Raw genomic sequence first — 27841 nt, forward strand, 5'->3', positions numbered from 1 at the left:
TGTCTTGCAAGTGTGTGCTAGAAGGAAGGGTAGGTGTGGGTAGGAGGCCAAAAAGCAACTCCTTTAACTCACACCTGCCCCATCCAATTTGAGGGAAGGCAGTAATAAGCTTTTCTGTTACATAGAAAATACAATCCCTGTGCGGCTATCCTAAAAATCCATTCACATGCGCCAGGCCTCCCAGGTTAAGAAAAATTCTCAGAAGGCCCTTTCCATTCTGAATGGTCTCATTTCATTTCAGGGATAGGGTATAATTACCTCCCATTTGCCACCCCATTTTCCTGACCTTGTGTCCTGTTTTGTTCCTAACAAAGAACTGGCAACTTGACAATATGTTGCAAACTCAAGAGGGGTGATAATTGCAAAAGGTTAGTGATCTTTTGCCAAAGAAAAGTGAATGAGTGGGAGGACTCATTCTTCCAGCCCACAGCAGCACAACTTGGTGTTGTATCCAATTTTGCCTTATTGATTGCAAAATAATAATCATGTAAGTCCTGGTTGTCTTCTTCCAGGCCCATCAGGGGCATCCCTTGTCCCAAGGACAAACGGGCATGTGAACATATCCATAGTGGATGGCCTAGTTAAATGCATGGCTGGCCTGTTGAATCAGATGCATATAAGTTTGGGATCCCCTTGTCTCCCAACCCCAAGGGTGCAAGTGCAAACAACAAATGCATCAAACAAACAAGTAGCCAAAGATTACTGATCAGTGTTGTGGTCTTTTATCAGATTAACTGGGTCCAGAGGCTAATCAGGGGTTGTTTCTGCTGGACTGAGATCAATCATGGCAGGCTTCACATGGGAGTAAGGGATCCAGGTCATCTCTTCAGCATTCTTGGTGGCAGTGTGACTTATCAGCAGGAAAAGTTTCTACCCAATGGCTCAATTGATCTCTGCACACCAAAATATATCCATAGCTCAAAGACTATGGCAGTTCAATAAAGTCAATCTGTAGGTGTTCAGATGGTAGGGCCCTCATGTCCTCCCCTCTTTTTCATAGTTTTCTTCTGCAAGGATTTACACTATTGACAAGAAAGGCAGCTGGAGACCACGCGACAGTGGTCTGCATGAACACCGTGGGCAAACCATGCCTGACAAACTTGCTGTACAAGGCTCACAAGTCAATGTCAGCCCAAGGAGAAATGATAAGCAACTTTCAGAAAAAGTAACAACAGAGAACTAATAAAACAAGCAAAATTACAATAGGATGAGTAAAGAAATCCAGCATAGTTATAGCTTATAGGGATGTCAAGTGTTTTGGCAGCATTCATGATCTTCAGAATTCTGGCAAGCATCTCCTGTGTGTTTCTCAATCATCTATGCACAGATCAGGGCAGGTCTGAGGAGGTACTTCCATCTCTAGGTTCCAAGTCACTTGTAGAAATCCCCTAGGTTATGCTATTAAGCCTGTGAGTGATAAGATTTAGTATAATTTTGTAAAACATGACAAAATCTAGTCAGATTGGCTTTCCAGCAATTAGTTCATGTGGTGAAAAACCATTCATACCTTATGGATCTAATCCTATTAACGACAGATCTATAAAAAGACCCCCAAAGTAGGAACCCATAATTCCCCGAAAACTTCAGAGAATTTCAGTTTTTACATAGCATTTGCTCTTTTTATTTTTACCCAATCTCTGTATCTCTTATGGATATGCCATCAACAGGCTTAAGGAGGAATATTAGAAAGGATTCATGAGGGCATGACTTGAAAAATGAGTTCTTTTGTTCCTTAATGTTATCAGAAAGAGATTTTGGAATAGAAAAAAAAGATGATTCAAAATTTTCTTTACAATTATTAATGCAATTTTATATGTAAAATCTTTAATTCAATCTTGAGAACTCATTAAAACATAATCAAAACTTGCAATTCCTATTAGAAACATTTGGAAATTAATCATTTATATCTAACAGTCTAATTTTGTTACTTTCTCAAAGTTTAATACTCCATTAAATTGAGAAACTTTTTTTATAGCTTATCCCTATCCCTCTCTTTTGAGAACACACATAGACACACAACAGACATATAGACACACAAACTCACACAGATATTTATGTCTATAGATATCTGTATTTCTCATATCATCCTGAAAGAATGAGATGCTTCAAGGACCTAATCTTATACATGAATATAAAACTAGCAGCAAGGGGATGGCAAACCTAAGAACTCATTTCCTTAGTTGCTTAGGATATGGAGTTGACCACAATTTCAGATTAAAAAGAGTAAGATCGGGGTAGCTAGGTGGTGCAGTGGATAGAGCATCAGCCCTGGAATCAGGAGCACCTGAGTTCAAATCTGGTCTCAGACTAGACACTTGACACTTACTAGCTGGACAAGTCACTTAACCCCAACTGCCTTGCCAAAAAAATAAATAAATAATAGTAAGGCCTTTCATTCTGCATCCCATGACAGCAACTCAGATGTTTTAGTACTAATCTATTGATAGATTTAGTATTGCAACAACAAAACTTCCATTGTTCAACTGCCCTGACTTTACAAATTTTCTATGAAAAGAAAAAGAGTGACATGGTTATGACAATAACAAAGCTGTCTCTTCAAGGGCATGAACTGATCTGACATAAACCATAAAAGGGGGAATCTCCCTTAGCTCTGTTTGATTCCAGGTAAGAACCATAGCTAAAAGCCAATAACACAACAAAGTTCCACATTATTCACAGGGTACCATAACCAGGCTCAGAATTAACCAGGTAGAGAAATTTTCTTGTTCAGAAAATAGCACAATGGGAAAATTGAGTCAAGAGAATCCTAACTTTGCCTGTGCAATGCTGTCTCTCAACTCTCCCAGATAGAAACATCCCCATGTAGTAGTTTTTAGACTACACTCCCTTTGGGCAGCATATAGTATTCCCTCAAATAGTTAACTATTTATTGGTTTACTAACAATTGAGGCAATCATACCTGAAATCAAAACTCAAAATAACATCAAATTATAATCTCAACAGATTTTTCATCAAATAGCAAAATTTCACTAATGACAGCTTAGGAATGAGATGTTATTATTTTTTTCATGTTGTAATAATTAACAATGAGCACATATGAAGACATCTCATTTATTCCCTCCAGGAATCTCTTAGGGCAGAGATCTAGACTGGTGAACAGATAATTGTCCAATGTGGGAGGTGGCTGAGAATCTTACAGATACAGCATTTAGAGAAACCATCATCAGAAGAGAAAAAGTCAGCAAGTGAGAAGGGAGAAAAAAATCCTAAAATCTTTTTTTAGTCTACACTATGAACCTCTTTCTTCCAAAAGTTGTTTTCCATGCACGTGGTATAATTATGTAAAATTCCCTAAAAGGACAAAAGCATTTATTAAGTACCTACTATGTGCTATGGACTGGGCTAAGCACTTTAAAAACATAATCTCATTTGATTCTCACAATAACCTTGAAAGGCAGGTGCCATTATCCCCATTTTATAGTTGAGGAAACTAGAGCAGACAGAGATTAAATGATTTGCGAAGGTCAGCTAGTAAATATCTGGGGCCATATTTGATCTCTTGATTTCAGACCCAGTGCCTGGGCTCCCTTACTACCTCTAATAGATGAAATTACAGAAAGAGATTCATTCAGCACTCTTCTGATCAGTACCAAATAAGTAATAAACAGTGGAAACATACTCAGAGCCACGAAAAAGGACAACTTTTATTCCAGTTAAATTTAAACTTTCTCATAAAAATTTTTTTATTTTACAGCTTAAATTAAATATTGACAAATTAATTGAAGTACATTTAAACTTACTGAAATTTGGTCAATTATTTCAGCCTATTGAGAAAAGATCTTTGGATCTCTTGAGTCTGTCACATAACTTTCAAGGCATCTCTTCCAAGCTTGTGTCATCTGGAGAGCTGACAAGCATGCTCTTAATAAATTCATCAGTCTTTAATTAAAAATGTTAAACAAAATAGGATCCTATGTTGTTATATCATTAGAGAATGTTCTACAAAATTAAAACTCTTTGAGTACTCTGGTTGTTAAATTAGTTATAAATCTACCTACTGGATTATAATCCAGTTCACATCTACTTTCTTTATTTCTTTCTTCCTTTCAAGGCAATGAGAGTTAAGTGACTTGCCCAGGGTCACATAGTTAGTAAGTGCCTGAGGCTAGATCTTAACTCAGGTCCTCCAGATGTCAGGGCTGGTGTTTTAACCACTTGTACCACTTAGCTAGCTGCCCCTCCATATGTTCACATTTTTTTTTCCCTTGGATAACTTGATCACTTGGTGTCTTTTGATTTCTATTCTGCCCTCTGGTTCTAATATATTTGGGTAGTTTTTCTTTATAATTTCTTGAAATATGATGCCAAGACTATTTTATTGACTATGGCTTTCAAGCAGTCTATTAATTCTTGTGGTTTTTGTTTGTTTGTTTGTTTTAGAGAGACAATTGGGGTTAAGTGACTTGCCCAGAGTCACACAGCTAGTAACTGTTATGTGTCTGAGGCTACATTTGAACTCGGGTCCTCCTGACTCCAGGGCCGGTGCTCTATCCACTGTGCCACCTAGCTGCCCTCAGACTATTAATTCTTAAATCATCTCTCCTTGATCCACTTTCTAGGTCTCACCCTGACCTTTTGATGACAGTGCCACTATAGAATTCAATTTGATGTATTATATTAAAATTGTTTGGAAGGGAATTTGAAGGTGAGTTTGGTTGTGTTGCTACCTTTACTCTGCTATCTAGGCTCCACCCAACAAAAGGAGTTTAAAGGTGATTAACATCCTTTATTTCACATTTTGCCTAGAGTCTACCCTGGTTTCAGGAATTAGGATTATATTCATGAAATATTTGAAACACTTTGGTTTTTTTTCCAATTAGATGTGAAAACAGTTTTTTACATTCATTTAAAAATTTTTTTTTTAAATTGAGTTCCAAATTTTGCCTCTCCACTTCTTACCCTTCCTTTTCATTGGGAAGACAATTTGATATAGGTTATACATCTGCAGTCATACAAAACATCATGAAAAATCCTGATTGATGTTATTGCTGAGTCATTTTCACTACCAAGGACTTTAAAATTGTCATTGATGGAAAGTTTATTTTTAAATATTTTGAAAAATTCTACCAAATTATCTTTAGAACAATAACATATGATACTGATAAAATTTTCTCTATCACAACTGTTTTCAAAAAGCTAAATTGGATATGTCAATGTACACATACAGATAAATACATATAAATTTGTAGCTTTTTAAGCTAATTGATAAGATACAGATGCTTGTACTTACAGTTATCTGATATTTGTGAAGAGAAATACTTTAAAAGGTCTAAAAAACTTGCTGTCTTTAATTCCACACGTTCTGTTGATTTTGTAGTCCTTAGTTCTAGACATTCTGAGAGTTTGTCACAGTCACTGAAGCCCATGAAAGCAATTTTCCGTAAACTGGATGTAGTTGCATGCAGACAAATGTCTCCAAGAATAGTTGTATACATGTAGGCTATAATCCACTCCCATGAAGAGTCATTATCCTTGTTTTCTTCCTAATATGCAAAAAATTCTTTGATATCTTATTTGTGGTTTATTAGGATTGAGATTTTAGCAAAATAATTCCGCATATGTATGTATTAAAAACCATCCTAGCATTTTACATTACAAATTAACTACAATGTACTTGGTACATTTGGTTGGTTGGTTTTTGAACCTTCTTGAAGAGAACCAAAATGACATTATTATGTTGGAGTCAAGGTACAGTATGTCCAGCTGTGACTGATCAGGCCAATATGAGCTCATAAGGCTCTGCTACAAATAGTCCACGTGAATATTCAAGGTGGAAATATCTCTAAATTTACACATCTCATGTTTCTTTTGAATTACTGCAATTCTGCTTCACTCATAGAGCACAGCACCTTCTTTGATGTGGGCATGCCTTAATGGGCAGTCCTTTGCCAGTGTCTCTAATGTCACACAATCAATTTCAAAGTTTTGTAGAGAGACCTGGAGAGTATCCTTGTATCATTTCTTCTGGTCTTCATGTGAATGCTTGCCTTGTGTGAGCTCTCTGTAAAACAGTCTTTTAGGCAAGGGTATATTTGGTATTCAAACAATGAAGCCAGCCAATAGAAGTTGAGCTCTCTGCCAACAGAATTTGAATGCCTGGCAGTTTAGCTCAAAAAAGGACTTCGGTTTCAGGAACTTTATCTTACCAGGTGATCTTCAGAATCTTCCTAAGACAATTCTAATAGAAGTAATTCAGTTTCCTGGCATGGCTCTGGTAACAGGTTTTAAAGGTATACAACTATGAGTTAAAGACAATGGCTGTGTAGACCTTCAGTTTGGTAGGCAGCCTCTTCTCTCCCACACTTTCCTTCAGAGCCTCCCAAACACTGAGTTAGCTCTGCCAGTGCATGCGTCAACTTCAACAACTATGTGTAGAGCCCTGGGAAGTATACTGTCAAGGTAAATGAATTTATCCACAGCATTCAAAATTTCCCCATTTGCTGTAGCCAATGATTCTATATGTGGTTGGTATGGTGCTGGCTGGTGTTCTCTTGGAGTTAATTGTTAAGCCAAAATTAGCACAAGCAGCAGAGAACTGATCCATACTTTATTGCATCTTGACCTCAGAGGCTGCACTGAGTGCACAGTCATCTGTGAACAAAAGATCATGCACCAACTCTCCCTCCACTTTAGTCTTGACTTGTAGCCTTTTCAAGTTGAATAATTTGACCTTGATGTCATTTTTGTCCTCCCTGAAGGTATCTGACAATATTGCTGAAAACATCATGCTAAAAAGCATGGGAGCAAGCACACAGTTCTGATTCACTTCATTGGTGACTGGGAAAGCATGAAAGCATCATCCATTATTTAGAACTTGTGCAAGCATGCCATCATGAAACTGATGTACAATATTGATGAACTTCTCTAGGCAGCCACATTTTGCCATGATTTTCCACAAGCCCTCACAACTGACAGTATCAAAGGCCTTGGTCAGATTGATGAATATTGTGTACAGACCTCTGTTCTGCTCCTGGCAACTCTCTTGGAGTTGATGGGCAGCAAACACCATGCCTACCATTTCTCGGCCTTTTCTGAAACCACACTGGCTCTCAGGTAGATGACCATCTTCCAGGTGAAAGATCAGCCTATTAAGGAGGACTCTGGAAAGAATCTTGCCAGCAATGACTAAGAGACAGATACACCCTGCCCCACTGTGATTGTCCTGTCCAATTTCCTTTACCTTTATAGAAATAGACAGTGGAGGCATCTTTTAACTCCTGGAGGATAACCTCCTCTTGCCATATCACCCAGAAAATTTCAGTCAGCTTTTGTATGAGCAGCGGACCCCCTGCCTTGTAAATCTCAGCTGGAATAGAATCAGTATCAGGTCCTTTGCCATAGGAGAGAATCCAAAAGGCATTTAAAACCTCTTCTTCAGTTGGAAGTGTCACTAGAGAGAGATGACTTCAACCTGAGGTATACAGAGAATGACTTCAGTACTGATTGATGAGGGTCCATTGAGAACACTATGGAAGTGTTCAGCCCATCTCTTCAGGATCACATCCTTATTACTAATCAATGTTGACTCTAACAGCACTGAGTAGCTAAGAAACACTACAGGCCTTTGGTCCATAAATAGCCTTCAAGGCATCATAAAAGCATTTTAGATTGTTACTATCAGTGTAAAACTGAATTTCATCTGCCTTCTTACTGAGCCAAGAATTGTGCATCTCTCTGAGCTTCACTTGCAATTTGCTTTTTGATGGAGCTAAACATTGCCTTCTCAGAGACAGATTAACAATCCTGCTGGTAAACCCTCTTGAGTTCTTGTTTGTTTTTTTTGTTTGTTTAGCAGCTTCTGAATTTCTTTATAATTTTTGTCAAACTAACCTTGATTTTTGCAAGTGTTCTGTCAGTACTGTACACCAAATCTCTGAAAGCTGCCCTTTCCTTTTCTTCTCCACTGTTACCAATCATACGTTGGCTTTGCCCTCCTTCCAAGTTAGCAATGAACTGTTCCCACTTGGAGAAGCACTCTAATCTGTTGATATTAAGTATTCTGGTTGTTGTCTTACTCTGGGGTTTGCTACTTTTGTTGAATGTGAATGTTCAGCTTGAAGAGGACAAATCTATGACCAGTCCAGCATTCCGCACCACACATTGCCTTCATCATTTGCACATCTTGTCTGTCTCTTCAACTTGCAATGACATAGTCTATTAAATGCCAATGTTTGCTGCAAGGGTCCATCCATGAAGTTCTATTTCATTTAGGTAAATGGAAGACAGTGTTGGTGATGAGAAGGTCATGAGATGTACAAGTCCTCAGTAGTAAGTGATCATTACTGCTGCTGTTTCCAACTCTATTCCTCCCATGCCTACTCTTGCATTAAAGTCACCCAGAATTAAATGATTATCTTCTTCCATAGCATTGATGTTGAAGGTCACCAGATCTTTATAAAAATTTTCTTTGACTTCATGAGGGTTCATCATGGTGGAAGCATGGAGCTTTCCTGCAAGTGGCAATCACATTGTCATGAACCTGTCTTTTACTCCTTTTGGTAGGCAAACAAGTTGGTTGGCTAGTTTGGTTTTGATTGCAAAACCTATGCCAGCTTCATAGTGTTCCCCTTCACTGTGGCCAGCTTATCTTGCTCTGACTTTGGTAAGCGAGCCTTCATTTGCTAGCCTTGTCTCATTCAGGGCTCCTATTTGGATGCAGTAACTGCTGAATTCTCTCACATAAAGAGCTGTTTGTCTTTTTGATCTGCTGGATTTAATGCTGTCCATAAATGTGTGCAATGATGATGAGTTGCAAAACTTTTTGTACATTTTTTTGTTTTTTGACCACGAGGTTTTTGTTTTTGTTTGTTTTTTTAAAAAAACCTGGAAAGATCTAAAAGAATTCATGTAGACTGAAGTGAGCAGAACCCACATCCATTATACTATTTATTTTGTAAGGCCCCCAAAAAAGTCTTTTACATTTTAAAATAAAGTTAATTTTGTTTTCAAATGTTAAAAAAACATTCTTAGCTCAGGGTCCTAGAAGAATAATATTTGGCCCTGAGGCTGCAATTCACTAACCCTAGCCTTAGGGCAAAATATTGAGAGTTCCTTCAAAAGGACTCACCCAGGGTGAGCTGTGAGTTACCCCTCTGTCTTTTGTACTCTCTCAGTTCCAGCACACTTGCCCCAGTACTTATGGGAAAGTGTGACACAGGCTAAGGGTAGGGGTGGGGAACGCTATTCACCAACTGTATCCCTCTAGCAAATATTTGCTTCTTAAAGCTAATTATATGTGGCTGACTAATTGAAACCAACTAATATTCATGGGGGGAGCACACTGACAGGAACTATAGTAGTAGAAAACCCCCTTAATCACTCAGAGTTCCCTATAACTCTGAGGAGGCAGTGCCACACTGGGTTTAGAGAGGAACTAAAAACGTATTAAATGTCTAGTCTTCCACAAAAACAAACAAACCAATCTGCTTACTCTAATTCAAAATGCTGAGATTAAGAAGGCATTTAATTTTAAATAAATAACAAAAAAAAACTCTCCTGCTGTCCAATTTAGTTTTTGCTTTTATCGCATACAATTTCCTTTAACATTTAAGTTAGCTGTTACCTGCTTCTGAGGAGGCATACAACTCGAAATAAAATATTTCCCAAGACTCAGTAAAACCTTCAAGCAGGAGGTGTTTAATTTTGCAGCATCTCCAAGGATAAACAAACCAAGGATTGAATCCAACCTAAATAATTAAAGAGCAAAGCCACTAAATTCTATGAAAAATAAAATGTCAGTCCATTAAAAAATAGAAACAATTAGATAGCTAAAGGCGACTAGTAGTTCCTATTTGTCAGATGCATATAGAATCAATACATGTTTGCCTTTGTTGACACCAACTTAAGGTCTAATTGAAAATATAAAATTTTAATAGAGATTTTATGAAGTAGAGTGTATGAATTTACAAAAGCTCTATAAGATGAAAAAAATGATCACATATTATTGTATCCACAAAGAAGAATGATCACAGAATTTAGAATTAAAAAATACCTGAACAATTGTATAGTCCAACCTCTTTATTTTACTAGTAAAGAAACCATCTGAAGAGTGACAGGGCCAGCTAGGTGATACAGTGGATAGAGAGTTGAGCCTGGAGTTAGGAAGATCTGAATTCAAATTTGGCGTCAGACACTTATTAACTATGTAACCCTAGGCAAGTCACTTAGCTTTGTTTGCCTTAGTTTCCTAATCTGGGGAAGGAAATGACAAACCACTCCAATATCTTTGCCGAGAAATTCCCAAATGAGGTCACAAAGAGTCAGGAATCCTTCAGATTTCCAGAGATGGTTTTGATAATGGGGTGTTGGGTGTGCGGTGTTACCTTATTCTGCTCAAATTGCAACTTGAATCTAGTAGCTCTGAGAGACTTCAAAGTCTGGCCTCAGAAGTGTGGGGATATATCCCTGAGAAGCTTAAGATCAACTGACAATAGGGGGAAAAAAACTTTTAAGAGAAGTCAGACTCCATCCTGCCTTAAGGACACATATAACTGCTGTTCATAGGGGCAACAGCAACAACAAATAATTAGAAAGTGTGATTCTCTCTCAGGAAGAGAATCATTTTTGGTGGGGCATTTATACACAAAGATTGCTCTATGAGTGATTACCTATGGCCATTTTTCTGCCAATTACCTCATTTTCATCCTTTCTCCTCAGTTGACCTCAGGTGGTCTTCTGTTTGATTTAAAGCTTTCTTTTCCTATTGAGTATGCAAATTAATATGAGTTTTCAAAACCACATTCCAGAAAGGAAATAATGTTCACCATTCAAGATTCATTTCTTTTTTGTTATGCTTCACAAAACTTTTTAAAAAACATATTTCTGTGAAGAATGATATATGATACTTCATGGCTCATGTTTACTACATGGAAAATTAAGGTGGTTTAAAATGTTGGAATTGAGATCTTATCAATAACAAATTTAAGTTAAGACGGACTGCAATGTATGTCGTGCGGTTTTTGCAAAAAAAAAAGCTAAAAACAATTTATGGAGAAAATGAACTAAAGAAAAGTATATAAATGGCCTCTGGTTTTCACACTGTGATTATAAATTATTTTCACTGCCAGATAAGGTGTGATTAACATTTAAATAAAAAGGCTGTTTAATATTTAAGCACAAAAGTTGCTCTATGTGTTCCATCAGGTTTAAAAGAGAACCCTTACCAGAATTTTTTCTGAAGCTGTTCTTTATGTACGAGGAGATGTTCAAGTACTTCATTTAACTGAGACCTATGGTTCTGTACACAAGACCAAACAACAATGCAATGCCAAAGAAGGTGACTCACTTCCTGTTTTTTTGAATAAGGCTTAGATTTGTGTCTCTGTGATTTAAGGAGACATGAAAAGAACATGTTTAAGAATTCTTTAAATTAAAATCAACATTTATTTTCTAGTTCTATTCAGTTTTCACAGTTAAGTTATTTATACGCTATCAACATTATCTTAAGTACATTTTAGATAAACTTGCTACATGCACTCAGTTAAATGCAAGACCACATGTCCTCAAAAGGACCCACAGGATGTAGCAAATAGCTGTGCTTTGAGGGGCTCGGTGGTGCTCAGTGCTTAATGGCATGCAAATTGAGGAAGGAAAGGGAACTGGTAGGACACAACACCTACAGCTGCTCTGACAGATTTACATTTCTATTTTATACACAAAAAAACTGTTTTGATGTTCTGGTTTCTATCATATAGTGTATTCTAAGCACCCTTTGATCTGGTCAAGAAAAAATGCATTACTACTATTTCTTTGAGTTCTGTATAAATCTTGAATGTGCCTGGTTATTTAGATGCTGTTTACCTCACTATAATGTGAACACCTTGAGGGCAAGGGCTGTTTTTACTTTTATCTCAGCATTTAGCACTGGGACTGGGACTGGAACACTGTAAATAGTAAATATTTCTTGATTGTTTGACTAGCATTTTCTGGTCTTACTATTTAACAATGGGGGAAGGGAATAATCATTTATGTAGTACCTACTATGTGTCAGGCACTGTGCTACGTGCTTTGTGCAAATATTATCTCATTTAATCTTTACAACAACCCAGTGGGATACATGCTTTTATTATCTCCATTTTACAGTTGAGGAAACAGGATCCCATAGCTAGTAAGTGTCTGAGGCCAAACTAATTTCAGGCCTTCCTGACTCTAGGCTCAGTAGTCTATCTACTGAGCCACCAGCTGCCTTTAATAATATATTAACAATAATCATTGAACTTCTGTGAAGAATTAAGTGTTCTGAGAATTGCATTCATTTCTAAAAATTACTTTTAGAACTGATCATCAAAAATTACCATGAGCTCATATATTATGCTTCTATTTCTCAAAAGTATCATTTTAACAGTCTTAAGCAGTATTAAGGGATAATTGCATGAAAGAAATAATAGCTAACAACTATGTACAATTTTAAAAACTAGAGGTCTAGTTCATAAATGTTAATTTAAGAGATTCAAAAAAGTTTCTAGTAATGTCACATCAAAATATCCAAATGCAAAAAAGATTTACTGTTAGAATTGTTAATTTGTTAGAAAACTGAAAAAAAGAAAAAGGATCACCACCTTAACGTTTTTTACTATTAAGGATAGTATTTATCATTTAACTAACAAAAGAAAAACAAAAATATTCAATCTAGAGAACAAAACTCTGCCTTAAAAATTCTCCTTTCAATAAGGTGCCTCTCATAAAAATTATACAAGATTCCTTGAAAATGACATTGTTCAATGACCTTAATTATTAATATAAAGTAAGGCATAAAATAGAGGTATGAGATCACTAAAAGTGTTTGACGCTATCACAGAGGATGTATAGTACACAGTCAAAATTAATGACAGACTTATACATAACAAGGTCCTCCAGATGCTACCATTTGCAAATGACATTGTACTAACTGAAACAAGACCCAAAGTACTGCAGAGCTTCATAAAGAAGATATATAATTGTTCAAAAGAGTTTAAGCTATCTATCCACATAGGAAAAACCAAGTAAATAACAAATGTCTATTGTTCAGACTAGGATAGGATTGAAAGGGCACGGATTCAAAGCAGAAAAAGACTTCAGAAGTCCTCTAGTCCAACTCCCTCTTTTTTACAGAAAAGGAAACTGAAAAAAAGGAAACAAAGGAAACAAAAAACTTGCTCTGTGTCACCCAGACAATAAGCAGCACAACTAAAATTTGAACCCAGGTCCTTTAATTCAAATCTAGCATTCATGAGATGCAGTTCGGTGGATAACCTATAAAGTTTATCCACTAGAATTTCCAATATTTTGGAAAGATATTGAAAATGAGTAATAAATGGAGGCTCAGACCTTACCCCAAAAGAATGTAAGCTCCTTGAGGACAAGGTCCATTTTATTTTGGGTGTGTGTCCCCAGTGCCCAATGCTATTTGACAGCAACAAATAGTAAGTGCTTAATTAATGTTGATTGGTTTTTGCCATTTTTTAAAGAAGTTTCATGCATAAAAATAATTGCCATAACAGAGAACAACAACAAAATCCCAGAAAAACCATCTAAACCAATAGACACTTTGATATCTTTGCCAACTAGAGAGATATTGGAAGGCAAGGGCAACATTAGTTTAGAATATATGTTGTCCTGTGTAACATTTAAGAGGAATATGATAGAAGATTAGAAACAATATCATCTCAGAAAACAGTGAAAAGCAGTGTAAGCGGAATCAATAGCTTCATACTTGGCATGAGACCCAAACAAGTCAAATTACTGCATAAGCATTAATATCCCCAAATAAAAAGAAGGTAAACAGAAATGTCTCTATAGTTATCTATACTTATCATTAGAAAATAGAACTGCTATATTTCCACTCAATGCTATAGAATAGTACTGAGAAATCAGAAGTTGGGAAAAGAGGTTGAAGCTATGTAATACTTAGCAGAAAAGGAGGTGAATCGATTTTTAAAAGACCTGGAATCAATGAAGCCTCCAACATTTTCAAGTATATCATTTATGAAAGATTTATGAAAGGACCCAAAAAATTCTATAGATTAGAAGATAGAAATGGATTTTGATCTGTTACAATGGTAAAGTCACAGACCCATTGAAGTATCAGAGTAAGTATCCTCATTCTCTACTATATTCCATATTATTAAGGTAGCCTGATAAGTGATATAAGAATAAGAAAAAACTGATTTCTTTGGATGTCTTCCTGCTATTAGGTCTATATCGCTTCTGACTAATGAAGTAGAAAAAAGTATGACAGGACATCACTTGTTGATTGTAAAGACTTGTAATCTAGTTCCCAATAATCCTTTAAAAATTCTGTATACTTCAATTTGCAATATGTAATTGGGGTATGGGGAACAATAAATCACATGCTGATTTGTAGTATTTGTGGATTCCAGAAATCTAACAATAAAATTTAACTGAAAATTTAACAATAAACTCTCATCAGCCAGTTTGAACTGGTTCTAGCATAGCCCTGGCTATTTTTAAGTGGACTAAAGGGTTATTAAAGTGTTCTTCAAAAACAAGAAGCAGTTTTTCTCAGTATTTTTTACTACTGCATTAGCCAAGAATGATTCAGATCTTGTTACCAGAAAGAAATTCAGACAGGACAGTTTTTCAATTATTCTCATTATCAAGGCACCTTAACACTCTAGAATATAGCTGAGAATGAGGGTATTTACTCTGATACTTGAATAGGTCTCTTCCTAAAAGCACATCACAATCCATTTCTGCTTTCTCACTGTGGGATTCTTGTATCTGTGTCTTTTCATAAATCCCCTATAAATATTATACTAAATATGTTGAGAAGCTAAGTGGCACAGTGTATAGAGTGCTAGGCCTCATCTTCCTGGGTTCAAATCTGGCCTTGGGCACTTAAATAACCCTGGGCAAGTCAATCCTGTTTGTCTCAGTTTCTTCATCTGTAAAATGAGCTGGTGAACGAAAAGGCAAATCATTCCAGTATCTTTGCCAAGAAAACCCCAAATAGGGTCACAAAAGCAATAAAACATAGGCATATTATACTTTAAAACTAAGTCAGTAGCTGCAGGTATTGTATGCAGGTATGTAGGGGTTAGTGGTCCAGTTTCACAATCTAACGGGGGATACAATATGCAAACACTTAATGTGCAAATGCAAATAAATAGGAAATAATCAACAGAGGGAAGATATTAAAATTAAGGAGAACTGGAAAAGTCTTCCTGTAGCTGGAGGTATTTTAGTTGTGATTTGAGGAAGCAAGGGAAGCCAGGAGGTAGAGACTAGGAGGGAGAACATTCCAGCCAGTAAAAATTCCCAGAATTGGGAAATGGAGTGTCTTATTCAAGGAACAATAAGGACACTGCCCCTGGATAGAAGAGTACATGGGCAGTGTAAGGAAAAAGATTAGAAAGATGATTCAATGTCAAACCAATATTTTTGCAAATTCATTTCCCTCTCCATCACTTTGATGTTTTATGATTTGATTGCTACTCTGTTATATTTTACGAATAAGTTTACATATAGCATTGACATTAGCTGTTCTCTTGCTTGGCAAAGATATCCAAATGTTTGGTTGTGGGATGATTTGTTTTTGTTTTGTTGATCTTCATATATAGTGGAAATTGCCTTATATGGACTAAACTTTTGATGATGATTTTTTTTGCTTTATCCATTTCCCACTGTGTTGTTGACAGCCTGTTTGATCAGATTGAAGATGTTTTAATTACCTTCTTCATATCTTTCTCCTTTTAATTTGGTGCAGATATTAATTCTGCATAGACAGCTGATTAGGAAATTATTCACACATCAATAATCCATTATTTCCTATCTGTTAGTACATAGTCAATTTAAACTTAGAATGACATTTGATGACTTCAAAGACCAACACTCTGATTCTCTTCCTAAAGGAAGTATTCATGAAATACAGGCATGAGGCTCCTGTATAGTCAATGAACCTTTGATATTTTTCATTTCTCAATCTAGAATGATATTTTCCAAAGATTTTCCAAATCTTTCTTTTTGCCCATCTTCACATTAAAGTAACTGAAAATCACTGATTGATTTCAGTGTTTGGAGTATGCTGTCAAGTACGTCAAAGAATTTTTCTATTTTTCCATTCTGTGCAAAAGCTAGATATTAGATAAACATCTTCACGAATCTTCCAGTATTATTTTGGCTTATGCTCATTATCATAAGCCCTGCAAAGAAAGATGACCAGGTGTCCCATAAAATTATGTATCTTGTTACTTTTGGACACATGATAGAACCAATTCTGCCAGTTCTTTTATTTATCTCTCCAAAGATAGTAGACATGCTCCCATTTTTGTGAAAATTTCAAAAAAATTCTTCTGGTTACATATGTAGCATTCTCTTCTATATTTTTTATTATATTCAGGAAATTCTGTGACTATATCAACTATATGCACTTATAAATAGTAAGAAAGGCACTAGCAATATATTTAAGTTTCTCTAGTAGTTTATTATTTTATTTGTTAATACGCTGGTTAACTTGCTGGTTCTTGGTGGACCACAGTTAAGCATATCAATACATTAGGTATAATAGTTAAATTAATATCTGTCACTCTGCCCCTGACATCGTAAAAGAAGCTACACATGGCTAAGAACTATTTTGAATTTTTTTTTGTTTTATGGATTGCCATAAATATCAGTGACTTACCATCACAGAGCTTTCAGTATTTAGCTAAACTGATTTTCAGGCAGCAGACTCAATATTTCACAGGGACCATTTCTTAATTCTACTTCCAAAATATCTTTCTCATCATATTCCCCCTCCTCCCCATTTCCATTACCACTATCCTTATATGCAAACCTTAATGCCACTTCAGTAGCTTACTAATTATTTCACCATCACTCTCTCTCTGTTTGGGTCCATCCTTAGTCCTGATACCATACTAAGATTCTTTATATAGAATTTTCTTTCTTGTCTGTGGATGGCTTTCATTATGTCTGGTGCCAAGAGACTTGATCTTTGAGGGAAATTATCTATACTACACTTCCCAGAAGACTGTACATAAGTCTACCACAGAGCAACATTGCCCAATTCATGCTCTGACTGGATGAGGAGAGTAAAATCAAGCGATGTTTTTAGTGCTATAAAAGTGTCCCAAGAAATGCTGCAGTGGTGATAAAGATAGGAGTAGAGGAGAGAAATATGAATACAAAAATGGCTAGTATTTTCCCAACCAGTTGGGAAAAAAGTCATGCTTCCTAGACCAACAGGGAACAACTTAGAATTTTAAGCAGAGTAACTTTTGAACTCTTATGTTCAATACTACTGTTGTAAACAATCTGAATATGGCCCTTTCTTCCTATATTGGAGAGGCAGAGAGATTTCCTGGGGAACTAATTAGTATACCAGTCCCCAAGAAGTATGGAAGATGACATCCATTTGCTAAGGATACAGGGAATGGTTACTTCTTGATTCAATGTCTTCTGTAATTTAATTTTCTATTTCATTCTATTTTATGTTCTGAATTTATATGTCATGTGAGAGGATCATAAAGATAATATTGTTATTTGAAGAGACCAAAAGTGCTCTGAACTTTTTTTTTGAGAGTGCTATTAAACATATCTAAATTGATCATGTCATTCTTCTACTCAAAACATTTCAGAAGTCCCATGTTGTCAACCAAATGAAGCTCGAATTACTTTAGTGAGCATTCAAGAGAAAACAATCTGGTGCCTTTCTCTTTCCAATTTTCTCTTTCCTTGCCTCTCTTCATAAGCTCTATACTCCAGTTCCACAAATTTCGCTCTAGAGTGTGGAGAAATTGCACTTCTCTTTGTTCTCCAAACATACCCTATGCTTTTCTGCTTTCATGCCCCAGGCATCACCACACTGCCCCAGAGAGGTATGAGGCAAAAGAGGCTGAAACTGATAATGACAGGCTTTGTGGAATGCTTCCTCAGATAGTCAAAGGCTCTCCCTTCCAATAGTGGTTAGTAGATTGGAAGCAGTTAGAGAAAGTCTAAACATGCTCCTTTATAATATACATCATCACACTTCTCCTAGAAGTCTCTAGCTTCTCCATATGAAGAGATGCCATCCCAAGAACTCTGTGTATGCACCAGAGCATTCTATTATATAGAGATGCATAACATATAAGGCTGAAAGTAAGGAAAAGCTCTGTTAAAACATTGACTCTGACCACTATATGACTTCTGAGAAAATCCTTTAACTTTTATGTGCTTTAAGCAGCTCCCTAGAATTTTTCTACTAAGTAAATCACAGATTGGCTACAAACAATAGGTACATAGAATTCTCCCATAGAAGTTTCTTATGATGATGAAATCACAGATCCTTCATGTTTTCATATGATTGCTGCGTACGTGTCTTACCTACTAGATTATAAATTCCATTAGTGCAGGAACACTTTCATATCTAAATTTTGTATCTCACCTAGTGCTTAGCACAATTCCCTATAAATAGTAAGCAACTATAATCACTGAATTGATCATGTAATCTACCAAAGTCATAACCATGAGTCAGTAAATATATATTAAATGATATCATTTTACTTTGAATACAAAATCTATCAAAACATAAAGAAACTTAGTGTAATACAAAAGACACTGCCCAGTTTGTAGCAAATGAAAGAGGGAGATGCAGGAGCACTGCCCAGATTCTACAAAGTTGAGATATCTCCCAGCTGGCAGTTGGTGGCACAGGCGATAGAGCACTGGGCCTAGAATCAAGAGGACCTGAGTCTGAATCCAGCTTCAGACACTGGCTGTGTGACACTAGGCAAGCAATTTAACCTTTGTTTACCTCAGTTTCCTTAACTGAAAAATGCACTTACCTGACAGGGTTGTTGTGAGGATCAAATGAGTTAATATTTATTTAAAACAATGGCACAGCACATAATAGGTGCTATCTAAATGTTTATTCCCTTTTCTCTCTTCCTCCTTCAGTTAAGCCCACAGGGGCTAAAGTATATGTAAAGGTTCCCTCATGTTAAGGTGACCCACACAGTGAAGATGATAGTCCTCAAGGAAAGCTCTCTCAGGTGAAAATTGGTTTGGGTCAAGCAAAATGGTACTGGTAAAGAATCCAAAGAGGAATCATATTAAGGTATATGTACCCAGTAACGAATTCCCCTTTCCTCCAAATCTTTTCTTCATTGTTGTCCCAAAGGCTTACTTATCTCTCTGATGTCTAGGGATTTTAATTCACTTTAGGTTATTAATCTCTTTCTCTATTTAAAACTCTCTCCTATTTATAAAAACTTGAGCTGGCTATCATCTCAACAGGCCTACAACAGGTTTGTGACCTTTAGTGGGAATCACTACCTCCATCACCTAACCTGTCCCTCAAGCTGCTACAGAATCTTCTCTCTACCTTTCTACAAATCCATACCTTTCCCAAACTGCTGTTCATGCTATTAGCACCATAAAGATTAGTGGCCTTCTATAAAGAGGAATAAAACAAAAGATGAGAGAAAGAAAAAGGAGAGGGAGAACAGTCCACTGAATATAAACAGGATGCTAACTAAAGGAGAAGAAAATACTGTCTTTTGCTTTTAACTTCTCCCCCCTTATGGAAAGAGGGAGAGGGAAAACTCTGCAGGAATAAGGTGGGAGCTGTTCCTGTCTCTGTTGCAGAGGCAGGTGGGGATGAAAGACATATCTCAGCCATCACTCCCAGCAGTTGAGAAGAGTCTCTCTATAGCCCAACTTCATCAGCATTAGTAGCAGAAATCAGAATCCCCACAGGAAAGAGCCAGGGAGCACACGAGATCAGTTCTCAAACCTGTTCTGTCCATGAGACCCCCAAATGGAGGACACATTGGGGCTACATGGAAAGGACAGGGTTGAGAACTGAGAAGAGTTCTCTGGTATGCGCCCTGGCTCTTTCTTCTGGGGACTCTGCTGATACTAATGCTGATGAACTTGTTGGGATTCAGACTCAAACACTCAAACTAACATACCAAAGTCCAACTATCCTACTAAAACACAATTTTTCTAGTTTCCCTTTACTAGGAATCCTCTAAAACACTCAAAGAAGTCGTAGCTTCAAAATGTCACTAGGATGAATTCCAGGATAATGTCTCCTTGAATCTCTCTCGTCTCCATAGAAACACAAGAGTTACATAAACTAAACATACACATACACATGCACATACACACACACACAAAATCAACAGATCCTTGACACTTTCAGGTATTTCCTCCAAAATGGGGAGATTCATAACTCCAATAGTATATTACGCTAATAATCAACAATAACCAAAAAAGGAATGGGGGAAAATGGTGGAGTGGGGGGAAGATGGTGAAGAGTGATAATTATATGCTTGGATAAACTAGAAAAGTTAAAATGGATTAGCCTGCACTGGGGAGCCAGCTCTGAATTTGGAAGAAGTTGAGGTTATCAAATTAGCCCTTATATATTAATTTGCCATGGTAACTTAAGGTAGCAATTTTCCATTAATATCAGTGATATTCACACCATAAAATGGGAGTGTAATTATAAGACTAAATAAGGCAGATCAAATTCAGTCCAAATGACATAAGGTCATAGAATTTTGGAGTTGGAGTGCTCTTAGCTATCACATAATACAACCCTCTAATCTTACAGATGAGGAAATTGAAGTAGCATAAGTAATTTACCTTTTTTAAATTATAAAAATATATTTCATTGCATGAAAGTGTCATTACAACACATACTATTTTAACTAAGTGAGCACTTGGTTGAACTTGAGAATAGGTGTATCAGTCAATCAATCAGCACTTATTAGAAGTGCCTAGCTAGGTGGCATAAAACACTGGGCCTAGAGTTAGGAAGATCTGAGTTCAGATTTAGCTGTAGATACTGACTGTGTGATCGTGGGTAAGTCACTTAATCGCTATTTGCCTCAGTTTCTTCAATTGTTAAATGAGAATAATAATAGTACCTACTTCCCACGGTTGTTGTGAGGGCTAAATGAGATAATACTTGAAAAGCATTTAGCACAGTGCCTGGCACATGGTAGAAGTTTAATAAGTATTTGTTTCCTTCCTTCCTACTCTGTAGTAAGCATTAGGGATATAAAGATAAAACTGAAATTGTTCCTGCCCTAGAGAAGCTCACATTCTATCAATGAGACAACATATGCACATATAAGCATGTGAAAAAATAATTACATACAAAACAAATGTAATTTTTAAAGGAGAAAACATTAACAATTGTGGGGATCAGGAAAGAACTCACCCATTGTTAAAAACAGTCTCAAATAGATTTGTAACCCCAGTACGGCTGAATCAAAGTATATGGATACCACAGGGAGACTAAGAATAAATATTCTTCACTTCCTATAACCCTCATTTAAAAGATGGAGAATCCATATAGTGCCATCTAACCATGGCTATTGCCAAACTGTCCTGGAGTCATATAATTATCTCAATAGATACAGTAAAAGCTTTTGATAAAATACAACACTCATTACTATAAAAAAAACACCAGGATGTAAAGGAATAAATTGAACTTTTCCTTAAAATGGTAAGTAGTATCTACCAAAAACAAGCATTATCTGTAATGGGTATAAGCTAGAATCCTTTCCAGTAAGATTAGAGATGAAGCAAGGATGCCATTATCACCACTATTATTCAATATTGCATAGAAATGGTAGCAATAGCAATAAGAAGAAAAATAAACTGAAGGAATTAAAATAGGCAATATTATGAGGAAACAAAACTACTACTCTTTGTAGATGATATGGTGGTATACTTAGAGAGTTGTAGAGAATCAACCAAAAAACTAGTTAAAATAATTAACAACTTCAGAAAGTTGCAGGATATAAAATAAACCCATATAAATCATCAGCATTTCTATATGTTACTAACAAAGTCCAGCAGAAGAGATAGAAAGAGAAATTCCATTTAAAATAACGACAGGAGAGAAGATTCTGGAAAGATGGTAGAATAGGTCAGAAAATTCCAAGCTCTCCAGATTTCCTACACAAACAAGGCAAAATAGCACCTCAGGGTCAATGTAGAGTAGCAAAAATAAACAAAAGTTGGGGCAGAACAGGGGTCCCCCTGGGACAACCCAAGATCCTAAGAAAGATCCCAGCATGGAGGTTCAGCCCTGGATGAGGTATAAACACCATCAGGTTAGTTCTGCTGAAATGGCAAGTGGTAAGCCCTGGGGGCAGCTGGGTTGGGAGGTAGCCTTGACCTCATATTATAAGATGAGAGCAGTGTTGAAATGTAAAATTAATTTTTTTAAATCTTATTTTAAATTAAAATTTTCCTGTATAAATAAAAACTATGTAGCCAAGAATAGAAGGAATGCAGACAAATCGGGAAAAGATCTCTCATAGACAATCTCCCAGATAGAATGTGATTGGTCAGAATGTTGTTGTGGCATAGGAAATGATGAGCTGGTAGATTTAGAAAAAATATGTAGAGAGTTGGACTTATAAAGGAAGATGCTATCTACCTACAGAGAAACATATTAAAAGTGGAAATAAGCATAATACAGATGTACATATATGCATTTGAGTATATAAGTATATATATGTGTATGTTTATGGATATCTATATGTATGTATAAAAATGTGCGCACATACATATATATGTGTGTGTATGTGTGTGTATCCGTGCTTAACTGTAGAATTCTTGAGGGGGGAGGGGAAAATGAAGTAAAAAATGAACAGCAGAGGACAAAAGAAAACATACAAGGAAGCAAAGAAAATATGGACAACTTTGAAAATAATGTGTAGTATTTGTTATATAGGTTTTCTTGAACTGGAAATTTATTGCTTTATATTGAATCCTCTCTTATGTTCTGCTGTGTACATGGCAATATTTTTTTCTTTTCTTGTTTTGTATTTAAGTTTAAAATAAATACAAATATAATGAAAAAAAGTAACTATAGACAATATAAAATTCTTGGCCGTCTACTTTCCAACAAAAACCCAGGAACTATATGAACACAGTTACAAATCACTTTTCACACAAATATAGTCAGATCTAAACAACTTGAGAAATCTTAATTGTCATGTGTAGGCTGAGCCATTATAATAAAAATGACAATTCTGCCTAAATTAAATTACTTATTCAGTGCCATACCAATCAAATTACTCCTCCAAAAATTATTTTATAGAACTAGAAAAAAATAATAAAATTCATCTGGAAGAACAAAAAGTCAATTATATCAAGGTTATCAATGAAAAAAATTGTGAAGGAAGGTGACTTGGAAGTATCAGATCTGAAATCGTATTACAGAGTGGTCATCATCACAACAATTTGGTACTGGCTAAGAGATAGAGTGGTAGATCAATGGAATAGATTAGATATACAATACACCGTAGGACATGACCATACTAATCTAGTGTTTCATAAACCCAATGATCTAAGATTTTTGAACAAGAAATTACTATTTGACAAAAATTGCTGGAAAAACTGGAAAGCAATTTGACAGAAACTAGGTATGGACCAAAATTCACAACATACCCTAAACCATGATAGACAATTGTAAATTAAAACAACTCTGAAGTACTACTTCATATCTATCAGATTGGTTAATATGACAGAAAAGGAATATGACAAATGTTGGAAGGGATGTGGAAAAACAAGGACATTAATGCACTGTTGGTGGAGTTGTGAACTGATCCAACTATTCTGGAAAACAATTTGGAACTATGCCCAAAGGGCTATAAAACTGTGCATACCCTTTGACCCAGCAATACCACTACTAGGACTATACACTAAAGGGCTCAAAGAAAAAGAAAAAGGACCTGTATATATAAAAATATTTATAACAGCAATTTTTGTTGTGACAAAGAATTGGAAATTGGGGAATGGCTGAACAAGTTCTGGTATATGACTGTAACATAATATTATTGTGCTATAAGGAATATCAAACAGGGTGGTTTCAGAAAAAAACCTGGGAAGATTTATGTGAACTGATATGAAGTGACATGAACAGGATCAGGACAACATTGTACACAGTAATAGCAATATTGTATGATGATCAACTGTGAATGACTTAGGTATTCTCAATACAATAATTCATGTAATACAATAATTCCTGAAGGACTTATGATGAAAAATATCCACTTCCAGAGAGAGAAATGATGAACTGTGAATGTAGATTTAGGTATGCTTTTTTTTGTTTCTTTATTATTTTTGCTTTTTTGGTCTGCATTTTCTTTTGGAACACAGTTAACATGGAAATGTTTTGCATGACTGCCTATGTGTTATCTATATCAAATTGCTTACCTTCTCGAAGAGGGGCTTGGGAAGGAAGAAACAGAATTCGGAACTCAAAATTTTAAAAAAATGAATGTTAAAAATTTTGGTTACATGTAATTAAGGAAAAAATGAAAATTAAATGTAACAAAAAGAAAAGTGAATGCACCAGCCTGAATCTTAATCAAGAAAGAAAAGGGGAAAAAAATCACAGTGAGTCATTCTTCTAATCCAGGTAGGCACAGAGAGATAGACATCTATAGACATTGAAGAGAGGAGCTAGTCAGGAGAGACACCTGAAGACTTTTAGTACTAGAACTAAATGAAAATCTGTAGCAGTACACTAGGAAAGAAAGAAGTTCCAGATCCAACAGAGAAATATCTTTCGTTGTACAGAGAGCAGAAGAGATTCCAATCTGCAGCTCAATCACTCATTACCCATAGTTAGGTCATAGATCAAGACTCAAGACAGGACCTGGAACTAAGTGTGGTAGAGAAGGAACAGTTGCTGGGACTTGTGCCTTGGAGTGGTGAGCCAGGGCAAGGGTGGTCTCAGCCTGATGCTATATACTAGATAAGAAATAGGAACTAAAGCTAGCAGCAACTGTGTGACATGGAGGTTTGAGATGTAGCCCCCAGCCCAGTCTGAAGCTTGCAACTGATAACCAAGGCACTGAACTCAGACAGAAGAGGAATCTTAAGTTCTGTTTTGCTAAACATGCAGAGCTTTCCAGAGCTGACAGAAGTTGGGTTCAGTATCAGTCTATTAGATCTCTAACCAAGGTCAAGCCTACAGCTGTATTGTTTAGATCCAAATCCAGGACAAGAGCCTTTAAAGTTCAGACAGGAAGGCCTCAACCAGACTTCGCCCTAGAAGAGATCACAGTGGGCTCACTGAAATATTGCAGGTCTTCAGCCTGATCTGTCCCTGAGATCCTTGAAGAAACACTTAAAATCTAGAGAAAGCAGCAGCAGGACTCAAGAGAACAAAACACAGGACTAAGCACCACCTAAACATTCCCACAAAAAGGCCACAAAGCATGGCCCTAACACATAGTCTGAAGTCCAGAAATAAGACTAGAAGAATGGATAAACAGAAAAGGAATGCATACACAAACACATACACTATTCAAAATTTCAAACTAGAAAACTTGAAAGAAATGAAGCCAGAATTTGTTTTTGTTTGTTTTTTTAAGTTTAATGTGACTTTATAAATGAAATGGAAGAGCTAGAGGAAAGAATTAAAAAAGAAATGAGAGATGTGGAGGAAAGACTTAGAAAGAAAATAATAGCTTAGCACAAAAAGATACAAAACTTTACCCAAGCAACAGATGACTTGAAAATTAAAATGAATCAAATAAGATAATTTCATGAGAAGACAAGGCATATTCAAAGTCTGAAATAATATAAGAAAATAGGAAGTATTTTCAATCTAAAATAAGTGATCTGGAAAACCAGTTAATGAGAAGTTATTTAAGAACCACTGGACAAGCTAAATACTAAAATCTAAAAAAGTTTAGGAATCATATTTCAAGAGATCATGAAAAAAAAATTGCCCAGATGCCTCAGAACCAAAGAACAAAAACAGAAACCTCTTAAAAGAAACCCAAAATGAAAACTCCCAAAAGTGTCATTACCAAAATCCAGAATATCTAGGTTCATGAGTGGGGATCCGGTGGCCTTCTAGGTACTTGGGTGTGGTCTTTTGACTGAGTTCAAGTTTTACAGAACAAATCCTTTTATTAGGGGGATTTGTTCTGTTAAGTTTGGATTCAGTCAAAGTGCTGCACTTGAGGTTCTCCACTCCTGTTCTGGGTCAAAGAAAGTATACTGCAAGTTGCTAGGAAGAAAGAGCTGAAGTACTGATGAATCATATTTAGCATTACATAAAATTTAGCAGCCACCATGATAAAGGAATAGAGAGCTTAGCATATGATATTCCAGAAGGCAAAACATATAAACACCAAGAAAAATTTTACATAGCAAAACAGTATAAATCTACAAAGGAGAAAATAGACTTTAATGAAATAGAGGATTTACATGTATTCTTGATGAAAATCTGAGTAGAAAATGTTAAATTAAAAAAAAAAGAGTTAAAATACTTAAAAGATTAAACAAGAAAGAAGGTGGTCCTATATTTTCAATAACCAGTTTAACCAGCTTCATTTAGGGAAAGTATGATGTGTATGCAAAGCCCTCCTGATCACAATGTCTTTGCAATAACAAGGGTTGTAGTTAGGCTACCTGTCCATTAATTGTCCCTAAGATCTCTCTCCTGAGAGTTCCCTGTGAATCTGTGCACCAACAGTAACAGACATAAGGACAGAGACCCAGAATTATGGGCTATCAACCAGGTTATGCATCCACTGTACAAGCCACAGCCCACACTTGTCCCTTAACCATGGTGCGCAAAGGCTGGGGAGCTGCATGCTTGCATGTCTGTCAGTATTAAACTGTCTGATTTATTATCATTCAGTGTTTATGGTCCTCCTCAGTGTTTCAACCCATGATCTCCACATAAAAGTGGAGGCACCAGTTGTAGATAATAGATGGTGTAATGGATAGAGTTCTAGGTCTGGAGCCAAGAAGATTCATCTTCCTGAGTTCAAATCTGACCTCAGATACTTACTAGATGTGTGACCCTGGGCAGCTAATTTAACTCTGCTTGCCTCAGTTCCTTATCTGTAAAATGAGCTGTAGGAGAAAATGGCAAACCACTCCTGCATCTTTGCCAAGAAAATTCCAAAGGGGATCACAAAGAGTCAGACACAACTCCACAACAAGTGAGCAACTTTTCAAGTCTATTTTTTTAATCCGTAATATCAGTTCTTAGAACAATGTTTGAAGCTTCATAAGCTCTTAATAAATTTTGTTCATTCATTTGTCATTATGCTAACAAATTAATAGTTATATTAATTTTTAAACTAAAGAAATTCTAGAAAATACATTCATTATAATTATAATTATAATTAAATATTTTGGATCACTATATATTAATAGTTATTATGTTTACATAGAGCCATGGAAATTTGTCCAACTAAATATATTTTTATTAAGCCTTACTAAATACCAAGCACGCTTTTTAAATCACAATAATGCTGTCTGATGTATTTAGATGATTACCCACCATGCCAGGAAAATCCAGATTCTGCTTTGTATTAGGGTCTACAGATAACCTTTTTGGACTGCAAATGACTTCACCAGTCTTCTGTATGAAAGCCATACTTGAAAAGATGTTGGGATACTTATAGTAGGTGACTTCACAAAAACAAAGTGCTATTGTATGAAAAAAGAAGTTTCCAAAACATCATTACTATTTTACATTTAATTCAATCTGCCTTTTACTTATTATACTATATTTAATTTCAGCACTTAAAATCTGACATTTTGATTTATGAATCTTTGTGGGGCAATATAATATTGCAATGTAAACAAGTCAAAAACAATACAGATAGTTCATTACGAGTAAATGACTAGTTAAATATAGTTATTCCTCAATTATGCATGGAGTCTACCAATTAGACATAAAGCCACGATAGATATGTAATAGATGCATAATCAATACACAAGAATTATTATATGATTAACAATCCCAATCCAGTATTTTTAGCCCAACCCTTTCCAAAATACTGGTATTAATTGGTGTCATTCAAATGCAGACTCATAGCACACTCACTATCTTCCTTCT

General features: G+C 36.0%; 1 protein-coding gene across 1 annotated transcript in view; it reads right to left on the reverse strand.

Moving 5' to 3' along the window:
- The window catches only part of TMEM232 (transmembrane protein 232), a 205809-nt gene that overhangs the window by 121424 nt on the left and 56544 nt on the right, over nucleotides 1–27841 (reverse strand). The window contains exons 7-10 of the mRNA XM_027869187.1: nucleotides 27281–27429; nucleotides 11184–11341; nucleotides 9584–9707; nucleotides 5252–5504 (exon numbers count right to left, since the gene is read on the reverse strand). Of these exons, the coding sequence (XP_027724988.1) occupies nucleotides 5252–5504; nucleotides 9584–9707; nucleotides 11184–11341; nucleotides 27281–27429 (684 nt within the window). The remainder of the gene's footprint in view (nucleotides 1–5251; nucleotides 5505–9583; nucleotides 9708–11183; nucleotides 11342–27280; nucleotides 27430–27841) is intronic.

The sequence above is a fragment of the Vombatus ursinus genome, unplaced genomic scaffold (assembly GCF_900497805.2).
Source record: "Vombatus ursinus unplaced genomic scaffold, bare-nosed wombat genome assembly UNPS02014792.1, whole genome shotgun sequence".
NCBI classification, from domain to species: domain Eukaryota; kingdom Metazoa; phylum Chordata; class Mammalia; order Diprotodontia; family Vombatidae; genus Vombatus; species Vombatus ursinus.